This window comes from Rhodnius prolixus, unplaced genomic scaffold, assembly GCF_049639745.1.
Source record: "Rhodnius prolixus isolate KJV_2025 unplaced genomic scaffold, Rpr scaffold_1, whole genome shotgun sequence".
NCBI classification, from domain to species: Eukaryota; Metazoa; Arthropoda; class Insecta; order Hemiptera; family Reduviidae; genus Rhodnius; species Rhodnius prolixus.
In genome coordinates, this window is record NW_027411581.1 from 8,552,808 (window position 1) to 8,564,367 (window position 11,560).

Genomic DNA, 11,560 nt, shown 5'->3' on the forward strand with positions numbered 1-11,560 from the left:
TCTCTAAAATCTTAACCATAAAATTCATAATTACTACGATATCCGTAGTGTAATGCGAAGTATTTGCTTTGATATATTCATGGTTTTCGAGTTTAAATTGTTGCGTAAAAGATATTTTTGTAGTGCTCTGAGCTTGAAACGTGGCTTTTAGAAATTTGCAACTCTCTTTTCTTTATTTATTTAAGACATGTCAATAAACAAAGTCTTTAAAGAAACGACAATCAAAGAGCAGCCAACAAGCCTGAACTCGGGATCATTTGATCTGAGAACGGCCACTAGTACTGGGTTAATCCTTTCATTAATCTCTATATTTATTCAAAATACATAAGTATTTTCTTAAAGATATTGAAATATATTTTTTTCATCCTCTAGTTGTGGTATTTTCCGTGAAACTTTATATCGAAAATTTAAGAACTGCGATAGTTTGCTATTGAAAGAGAATGTAAATAATACATAATGTAAACGCTCTTGTAACTCCACTCCTCAATCAGCATTGTTCTAAATCGAATTTTCCGGGAAATTAAGTTGCAAACAAACGTTATATCCTTTTAAAGTGTCACCTCAGATTTCGATTAAATTTCGGGAAAACTCAGAAAATTTGCACTTCTGACACGCTGTTTTCTTCAACTCATATGTTTAGCAACATTAAATCCTCATTATTATAATGTAAGGAACAGAGTCATACATTGTACTAAAATGACTCATTAGTAGGAAGTCCAACCAACCCTTCCATAAAAGTGCCCTGAAATGAATTTTTATAGAAACATGTTTTGAATAAATGTTATAAATTTGCATGTCAGTTTTTGTTAAAAAAAAAAAAAATCCATTCAGTAAACTGTAACTCAGACTGAGGGGTTTTTTGATTTCGAAATAATTTGCTCGCATAGATTCAAAGTCAATTTTCTAAAATTCATTTTTGGAATGCAGAAAATTCCAAAATGGGATTTTTTTATGTAAACTCAGCATTGAGAGTTTGACTCGATTTAACCAATTGTAAGGCCAAGTACAAAAGTAATAAACTCCAGAAATAAAACACCTAGATGGTCAAGGAGGTAGTATCGCAGGTATAAAACGACCAAGACCGGTGTCATTAAAACACGCAAGCAATAAACATAAACTTGAATTATCCCCCTCTAATCTTATAGTTTCATCTTTGGCTACAGATGGCTCTGAAATGCACGCTTAGAGAACGTTCTCAACTTGATTGTTCGGTATTCACCTACTTAGCTTAGTCTCCTGGGTGGATAGTGATAGTTGTGTACAAGTCGACCACCTGTATACAAAGTTGACGCATCACTCGTGATTATTTTTGTTTCATTATTCAGCGTATCATAGAGATAGAAAAATTCGGTACTTCTTCTTACCGAAATCGATTACTTTTATGGTTTATAATTTCTCCTCATTAGATTTCAAAAAGTGATTTCTTAAAGAACAACTACGGTAATTAAATGTTAATAATATTGCATTACCAGACGAATATTTTTTTGGGTGAAAAGTTAGTGTTCCATCTTTTAAGGTAAGTCATTATAAAAATATTACAGTTTATTTTCAAACTCGAAATTGAAATGCCATGAGTGAATTCACGAAAGATGCAGCCTAAAATTGAATTCCTATTGTTAAATTCTAGATTTTGAAACATTTTTGAATATATTAAATTTAGCTGTTTAATAAGTGCATTTCTTACTGTAGCGTAAATTAGTCTTAATAAATAACGTAGTACGAGAAATAATGTGTAAGTAAAAATTATGAGATATATTCCAAAAAAGTATTCTATTAATTGCTATAAGCTTTCTTCTGACATTTGAGAAACATACTTAAACAGTACTTGTTCTTGTAATTTTACTTAATAAAGTAACTTTGTTTTAACAATTACGATTGATCTAAAATTTCAGATGAATATCAAATGTTTTTATCTGGTTGGTATTTTAACTATTTTTTTGACTGAGACGGACGGTTGTAATGAAACTTTTTCTAAATGTTTTTGCGGAGAAATGAATTATGGTGGATACCACAGAAATGTACTGAATTGCACAAATACTGGTTTTAAGGATCCAAGTGTTTTGCAGAAATTACCTGATAAAATTGAAGTAAGTATTGTTAAAATTACTTTCAAAGTATGGAAAAATGTTGGTAGTCATTTCTGTTTTAGTAGTACCGAGAAGTAATAGTAGAGTGTGTAAAATATCTACTTGTAAAGTATTTTACTTAGTACTTGCTGCTTCTAAAACCCATTTTATTCTTATGTTATATTTTTTCTATGTGCAACCATTTCATCGATTGTAATAAAATCGAACAGGTATTAAGGTGGGCTGTCGTCACCGGACTGTCACTATATAGGAAAAAACAAAAGTAAAAGAAGAACTTTAGGCAAGAAATAGAAGTTGGGTACAGTAAAGGTGCATCAAAAAAGCGATTTATTTCGGTCCGAATCACTACTATTATTAGCATTATATTATTATTTTATATATTAATATACCACGCCTAAACATTCTTAACTGCTAGGACATCCTCTCTTTGTTTGCATTTATTAATAAAATAATTCTTTCTTTACTTAGCTGACTTCAGTTACTGTTTTACCGTTTCATACCTTTTAGTTTTCCGTTTGTAGCATCTTTTTTTTTCTTTTAGTACAACCACATCCTTAAGTCGGTTTGCGAACTTTTTGTTCTCATAGTACTTGTGATATTAAGTGAAAATTTCTTTATATTTACAGGTCCTTATATTTACCGGTAATGACATACCGGAACTTCCTTGGAACTTGTTTGGCACTACCAGTAATAATAGCCATTTGAAAATCATAGATATGTCAAACAACAAAATTAAAGGCATTCGTGGAAAATCTTATCATAGAGTTTCTAAAGTTGAACGATTGATATTAAACCATAACGAGATAACCATCTCTAAGGAAACTAATCATCATCATCCAAGGTACGATTATAATTTGTAATGCTACCCTATTGAAACTAACATGCCCTAAACAAGATAGAAATTACACGTTACTTTGCGTTTTACTAGTACCCGTCATTTATGCCAACATTCAAAATGTGAAGGTGGTGACTAATAATTATAAACATTCTAAATTCGCAAACAACACCTTCGAGCGTTAGCACACCATTTACCTATAGATCTACTTTTATTTTTTGAAGATTGTTTTGCAGTTGGTTCCATTCAAGAGTAAATGCAGTGTTTGCCAAATTGTCTTATAGCAAATAACCCAGAAATGAGTGGTTATGTACTTTTTTCATATATACCTTATTCCAAGACGAATAGCCGAAAACATAATCTAGCAATAACATAAATAAATACATTTCAAGTTAAACCAAAACGATTAAATTCATTAGAATTTAATGTTTAACTACAAAGGCGAACCAGGGAAATTATTAAAGATATTGTCTTAATAGAATTAATTTAAGAAGCTTCTTAAATTTCTTCAATTTCTCTCCTGAAATTGAACACTTCCTCTACAGCACCAATAAAGAAAGGAAGAGTTTAGCTGAGAGGTTAATGGATTCCGACGCGGAGATCCCGGGTTCGAATCCAGCTGCTGACCTTTAGATATTTTTTTCATAGGAGCTTCTTACAGTTCACTATCCGGTATTGGACAGTGTTATCTATAGCAAGAGAAGACCGGCAGTGCAATGAAAAAAGCCCCGGGCGCCAAAAGCTCCAATAAAGTTTTTTTATATTATCTGCGCAATATTGCTTTTCGACTTTTAACTTGTTTTCAAACTTAACACAGAGTAGAAAGTGTGCACAAAGTTTTGTTTGCTCAAGAAGAAAATGAGTGATGGTGCAACACTCACTAACTTACATTAATATATTCATACATGTATAATTTTGATACGTAATATGTATTTAGGTCAAAGTAGATCTTGGTTTCAGCGACTTCCCTTTAATCTAGTTAAAAAAAGAATTCTACGAAAACTCTGTGAAATTAGAGCAATCCAAAATATTAGGTATTAGAAAATAGTATTTATACAAGTGTATCAGAAGATTGACACAAAAAAACGGATTGCCTTAAATTCTTCAGATTAAATTGTTTGACGTTTAAAAATTGTAATTACCATTGGCCAAACTAGATGAAAGTATCTTAATTTTAAGAATTTAAATTTTTTATATTATCTATTCCTAATTTAGGTTGTTCTCGAACTTTGAGAGCCTTGAAGAACTACATTTAACCGATGCATTTGCTGATAATACTCCTGAAGATTTGGCAGCTGGCCTACACGACATATTTATGAACAGTGATCTGAAGAAACTTAGAAAATTGCATCTTGAACAAAATGAAATTATTTCTTTCAAGGATCCAAGAGTATTTTGCGATTTAACCAGTTTATTGGATCTTCATCTGGGTAGTTTTTTATTTATTTTGTTTATCTTAGAAAGATTTTGTTTATTTTGCTTGAAATTAAACTCATTTAAATATTTATTTTCCTTGTTTGTATTAAATTTCATATTACGCATTAACAATCTCAAAAAATTAAAATATAATTAATATAATTGTTTGTTTTAAATAGATAAATGAGTGAAGGAAAATTACTTTTTTGTATCAAAATAAGCATTGTATTGATTTGTTGATAAATTTCATTTGGACTTACACATTTTTTAATACAATTTCAGGTGACAACAAGCAGCAACATATCACTTTTGATTTAGACTGCCTTCCAAATTTGAGATTTCTAGATTTAGAAAAAAATTCAATTAATAATCTCAATTACAAAGACTTTGAGATGTTAGATAGACTTCCGGAAAGAGGTCAAAATCTCACCATTGATCTGACAAACAATCCATTTGTTTGTGGCAACAAAATCGAAGAACTTTACTCTTGGTTACATACTACTAAAGTTGTAGTGCGTAATAAATATAAACTTAAGTGTAAGAACTATAATTGTACGCAAGAACCAGTTTCTTTAATACTTGATCATCATTTTAAAAATGGTTGTTCAGCTCAATTAAAGAATAAAATCAAACGTAATATTGTATCAGAATCATCATCGCATACAGTAATATTTTTATCTTGTGCATTAATTTTAAGTGTTTGCGCATTGATTTATACAAATCGAGAACCATTGAATTCTAGTTTCCTAGCAGTTTTGAGAAGTTTATCACGTAAAATTCATTATACCACTATTGGTAAATCAGACGCACAAGAGATGGACGTTTGAAGTGGTTCTTTTTATTCAAAAATAAAATGTCCAATTATTTTAAGTAAAACATTTTAAGTTAATGAAATTCAAAAACAGAGCACTTGATAAAAAAATGAACATATCACTTCAATGATCTTCATTAATCAGATTTTTTAGCTTTTGAATAGGTGGTTGGATCTGTAGATAATCTGATTATATTTGTAGTACCAAGCTTCTTTCCTTTAATTTTGACGAATTTCGGAATTTTCTTCATTTTGAGAATTTGGGATAGAGAATTTACCCTCCGGTTAACCAGCTAATTACTTCAGCATTCTAAACAATGAATTAACAGAAAATACACGCAGAATTTTGTTACACTACAAATATTTTTCATATTCATGTGTTAGATTTATTTTTAGGATTGATGTGGTAAATTTGATTGAGTTAAGTTTAAGAATCTTTTCTAAATATATATGTAAGTGTGTATGTTGCTGACATAACATGAAAGAAGTGTCTTATATTGGGTGCTAAAATTTCGAAATGCCAATTATTTAGAGTTAACCTTTAATATTTACCCTGTTTTAAAGTACTTATGTGAAGAAATTCAATTATTATTGAGTATTAAATATTTCTTATTTTGGGAGACAAAAAGTATTTTACAAAAACAATAATAATAATAAAATAATTGTACCGGGTTTCAGACTGATAGAAACTGAAAGACTTCCATTAAATAAGTGATTCCGTAAAATTATATGAAAATTTTATGTTTTATTCGTAAAAAATTCAGCTGTATTAATTAGTAATTAGGTACATAGATTGGTAAATATTCTTTGTTCATTGAATTTCGTTATAATTTCAATGTTTTACTTTCTCTTACTAATCGAAGAAGTACATTAGTATTCGTGAAAATTAGGGAGTCCTTATCATAAAAAGAGGTTTTATGCACACTCTTTTTAATTATGCACCTCTTTTTAATTATAAAAAGAGGAGAAAATTGCACAAGTCCAAATTTTGTATTTTGTTGAAGTACTATCGACAATGAGATTTCGGTCAAAATTGATGACTGAAGGTACCATTTTTTGGGAGTACCACTCACTACCACCTTTTTAAATCTATTGTACCCCCTCTACCAATGTAGGTGGGTGTAACTACAACACTTCCTAGTTAAGATGAAAAATCCAGAATCGGGATGGTTACCTATTTCCGAAATTTGATAACTTCCTTCCTTGAATTATTTTTCCATAGCGCATATGAACACACCTCGTCTTTCTTCCGAAGCTCTTACTTGAGACATCTTATTCTGCGTAAATGAGAGAGGATTGGGCATCTTGCCTTGCCACAGGCCGGAAGTCACATTTCTTTTTAACTGTTTAACTGACTTGTAAAAAATTGTAAGTTTTAACTTCAAAAAGTGAGAGAAAGACATGAATTTTCTCACCGGCTACCTGAACAAGAAATGTGCCAAAAAAAGTGTGCCAAGACAATATTTTTAATTTGTTCTCTTTAATTACGAATGATTTTACTCATGAAGTTTGGGATAAGAATTTATTCTATCCACGGCCTGAGTAGCGATCAAATCAAATACATAGGGCAAAATAAACTAAGTAGTACTTAGTGACCTTTTAGAATATCACTTATTTACTAAAGGCCTAGTTTGTGTGCTTGTGAGCGCATATACATTTTTTCGTTGCTACATAATATACACCCAAATTAAAGCTTTAGAGGAACCATGAAGGCAGAATATAATCTGCCCTCCAAATCCAGTAAAAGCTTTTTAAAAACATCATTCCTTTTATTATCGATTAAGCGAAACATTAAAGTAAAAACAAATTAAGTAAAAGTATATACCATTTTTAAGAATATTAATTAATCAATGTAACAATTGAAATCGTATGTTCTCCCGGTTGTTTCTTATTCATCGAAAATTGGAGTTAAAATCACTGGCGGAAATATGTAAAACTTACATAAAATTTTGTCTTCCTAATCTTGATTGTTTGGTATTTTTGAATAATAAGAATGCCACTGATGAACAGTTCGAAGTGGCATTTATGGTTTTGAGTTAGCATATTTTAGGCGTGAAACTAAAATGAGTTTGATGTTTGCGGAGGGCCGTATTAAGTCTTTAGGGTCGGATCCTTTCTGACTATTCGTCCATACCTGACTTCTGTTATGGAGCCATTGAAAGTAACTATATATATTATTATTTTATTTTTTAATTATTAACTTGGGCTGAAGATCGCTTTTAAATATTTTTTCTTGTAAACTAATTATTAAAATAAAGAAATGAATATAAACTAAGTAAGGGAGTAGCTCAGTGGATTGCACTGGATTCCCCCGGGATCCCGGGTTCGAGTCCAGCTACCGGCTTTAGATTATGTCGTCCCAGTAGCTTCTTACTGCTTATTGCCCGGTAAAGGAAACAACTGTTCGTGAGCCGATCATGTACTGAAACGTACACTGAGTGTTGACCTCAGATGTTGCCGCGCCATAAATTAAATTTTAAAAAATACTGTAAACTGTTAGAAATACTTATCTGCTCTGCTTTTGGATACACCAGTGATCCATTTAATCATTTTATTTGTGTAGGTAATGGTTTACTTACAATGTTTTTGTTTTAGGCGAATTTCGTCTAGATTCTCGTTTTAGCCGACTATTATAACTTACAATTTCTAAAAGGAGTTGATTTAATTATTAAATTTTTATGTTAAGTTTTTAAAAACAGTTTCTACATAGTAAAAGATATCAAAACCTAAACATCAGTTACTTATACCATCAAAATTTTATTAATGAAGTTTATATTTTCATCACTGTTGCTAATAATCTAACTGCTAGATTTCAAGTTTGAGTCCAATTTTAATGATAATAATAAATTTATCTCATTAAAAATATGGTACTGTTAATCTAAAATGCTCAATTCCATTTGATGAATATTCCAAATACAAAACTCCATATGTATACCATATCCATGAAAACAATACTATTTGATGTTCTTGAAGTCATTTTTAGCAATGCAATTGTAACTTTTGAGTAAAGCTTTATTTTAATTACTCGCATCTTAAATGCAATAATGCTTTTATTAAGAAACAGTTCATTTCAGGAGCTGAAGTTTAAAAACTTATTAGAACTAATAAGTAATGGTGTCTCTGTGTTTAGGTATTTTGAATTAATCATGGCCAAATCCGAATGTTTATATTTATAAATAAAGTCTTCTATTCTTCTATTTACAACATAAAACTATGTGTTGTGTGTTTCTTAAGAACACATTTAAGAAGTAACTAGTAAAAATGCTTTAGTATTTATTGCAGACCGTATCATTGTCATTTTTTAATACGTGTATTGACTTTGTGGTCTCTAAATAATCAAGAAAAAGATTATTTGTAACGAACTACAGTATTTTTTTTTTTGGAAATGAATTTTCGAATTTTATATTCAACAAATTTGATCATATCTCTTAACAGACTGATACTAATATTTTATTTTGCTTTAGTCGTAAGTAAATTACTGCCGTCCAAGCTATGTAAGAACTTACATTACATATATTTGAGGCTAAATATAACTCTTTTGTATTGTTTATTGTGCAAATTTATTATTCATCTAGTCAAACAGAATTTCATTCCGTCCTTTTGTTTTCTTATCTAAAAAAAAAAAAATTGCATAAATCATGTTTTAAATGTTTCCTAGAAAAATTTAGGGTTCTTGGATTTTTGCACTTATTTCGTTTGCTTCTTTTTTGTAATGGTGTCTCCGTAATGGTTATTTTATATTTTCTTGTTTACTAAAATAATCTCGAGCTTTATTTTAATTTTTAATGTTAAATTACTCAACATACATTCCAGAATGCTTGTATTATTCTTAATTTTTTTTTTTAAGCTATTGCAATGTGGTTAAAAAATCGTTCATTACTAGCTCTAGTGTTACTTTTCGCTTTAAGTGTTTTTATGTTTGAAGAGAAAAAAAAATTATTGTTAAAAGTAATAAATGATAATTTTTGCTTTCTAAGAATAAAATAGAAAAGTCGTTAATTTTTACCTCATTATTACTTGGTTTTCTTAAGGGGTTAAGCTAAAAAAAAGTAGTAACTAATGACTCCCAGCTGTTCATGTTCTCCTAATGATATGATTTGGGCATGTAATTTTCAGTGGTCGCTGCCTAAATAGTTTTCTGATGTCTAGGTTTTATGGTTCTATATCTCCTTTTTTAATATGGAACATTATACCAAAGATGGTACGTTTGCAACTCTAGAATTCAATAATATTTTGAACACTTATAGTCACTCCTCCTCTGTACAAAGGGATTAAACGTCTTCGCACGAATTAAAGGAATTTTCATAATTAATGTTATTCTGGTGTTTAGAAACTGGCTTTAGTTGCTGTCGTATACAGGCACATCTCAACTGTGACATGTTATCAAGAGATCAAAAGTCGCAGTGCCAGTTCATTATCAAAGAAACGAAAGAAAGGTTACAAAGGATATTGTTGTAATTGGTAGTTGAACGTTAAGACCCGCCTGAAAAAATATGCGATTACTTTATTTTACTTTTCACATTGTGGTCATCGCAGCACATGTACCTTCTAACAAGTTTACTTGTTAGCCAACGCCAATAGTCACATCGAAAAAGTTAAAAATATTTGTGTAATGGGTTAATAATAGAACTATATTTTCAGTATAATTTTAAATATGGATAATATCTATCTTCAGAAAAATTAATAATAGCGTTAGTTCTAGAAAGAAAGTTGCACGAGACCGTAGAAGAGGAAATTCAGTGGAGAGCTAGATGCTTTGTCCAGACAACCCACCAGTTTTCTTGAGCTTTATCTCCAGATTATACCTTGAGTTATCTCCAGTCTTTGAGTTTGCCGATTCGGTCCTCACCTATTGTTTTGCTAATACCACTTAGGAACCGTCAAGTTCTTAACAAAACCTTGAAAAGGTGTCTAATATTTTTCTTGAGCATTTTTTGTCCATAAAAGGTTTGCCTAATATGAACTTTAAAACTTCCAAATTTTAGTATTAAATCTTAATGTAGGAGAATTTAATCAACATCTATTTAATTTCTACAATTTAGCTCCCTATTTATATTTATATATGTAGATATATAAAAAATTAAAATGTTGGATATCCAGTTGTAGTTATCTGGATACCTCTTTTCATTATTATTAACATTTGTTCTTAGCTTCCTTACCCCAAATCCAACATTGTGATTTTACATCATCTTGACTTTTACACATTAAGCTAATTTACATTTAAGGAATTACAAGTAAAATAAGGGTTTTCCTTACAGAGAAAAACTTCTTGTCCACATTAGTTAAATACAATTTATTTCAAAGAAATTATAAATACATATACATATAAAGGATAATTTCAATTTTTCATTTACAGTAAATCTAAAAAGGTTGTTCATTTTTTATTAATTTAAATCAATAAAAACGATACGTGGGATTAATTTGACTATTAGTTACTCCAATTCGTAGCTTAACCTATATAGCTTTAAAATACAATTTTATGGTCAAACGACTTCTGCTTACGAGTTCATTAGAATTGTTTTATATAAAATTGTTAGGGAAAAAAAATATAAGTGAACCAGAAGAATAGAAACCAACTTTGCCTTTAGCAAACACAGTTAATGACGAGGTTAATGTGCACAAAATGGTAAATTTTCATAGTAAACATACATTGAGTAACACAAAAGGATTTCAAATCTAACAATTAGAAATACTTTTTTTTGTTATACATTTTTCACATTTATAATTATCCTGGCGTATGCACATTATTTTTTCTCTTTCATTGACAAATACTTAAAATAACTTGTTCAAAGAAGTGTGCAACTACTTTTTTCTCGAAATGGGTTGGCTTTTTGAGAGCTGAACCCAACAAGTAAACAATCTTCCTGTTCATGCTCAGATATATATTTCATAATGTCTTGGACAGCTTGTGAAACGTTGATACGTCTAATCGCAGCTTCCCTGCGTAATTGTTCTGTAACCTGTCTCTGTTGTTGTAAATTTGAAATCATCATGTCCATAATAGCTGTATCCGAGAGGCCTATTTTTAGGGTGTGGTTATTCCGTTTTAAAAATTATAACGCCTTAACGGCTGGGAAAAATTAACAACCTCACAGGTTCACTTATAACGGTTACAATAAAACAACTTTTCAGGTCCTGTTTCCACAGTAGAGAAACTTAAACGAATATCTCACGGAATATATATATATGGGATCTGCACTAAATCACTGCGATATGCTCCGTGGGAAAGGAAATATTTTATTGCACTGGCTCTCCCTACTGTAAGCAAGATAAGTAAAGACAATTAGTTCTCTCCTTAAATGAGCGAGCCCCACTGCTGTATTGATTAGGTGCTGTTCAAATTAATAGTTACACACATTTCTGTAAACTTGTATTTTTGTATTTATAGCAAAAGATTTATTTAATCAACTA

General features: G+C 30.2%; 2 protein-coding genes across 2 annotated transcripts; one reads left to right on the top strand and one right to left on the bottom strand.

Annotated features, from left to right (window-relative positions):
• The first annotated feature begins 14 nt into the window (after window positions 1–14).
• LOC141458518 (trophoblast glycoprotein-like) lies at window positions 15–8,697 on the top strand. The gene is made up of 5 exons (XM_074136639.1): window positions 15–1,516; window positions 1,893–2,087; window positions 2,714–2,928; window positions 4,138–4,352; window positions 4,621–8,697. Exons 2-5 carry the CDS (start codon window positions 1,893–1,895, stop codon window positions 5,163–5,165), a joined length of 1,170 nt encoding a protein of 389 aa, XP_073992740.1. The 5' UTR covers window positions 15–1,516; the 3' UTR covers window positions 5,166–8,697.
• Window positions 8,698–10,426: 1,729 nt separating this feature from the next.
• Window positions 10,427–11,428, bottom strand: LOC141460473 (guanine nucleotide-binding protein subunit gamma-1-like). The gene has a single exon (XM_074140532.1). The coding sequence runs from the start codon at window positions 11,146–11,148 to the stop codon at window positions 10,936–10,938; it is 213 nt and encodes a 70-aa protein (XP_073996633.1). The 5' UTR covers window positions 11,149–11,428; the 3' UTR covers window positions 10,427–10,935.
• Between the last annotated feature and the right edge of the window lie 132 nt (window positions 11,429–11,560).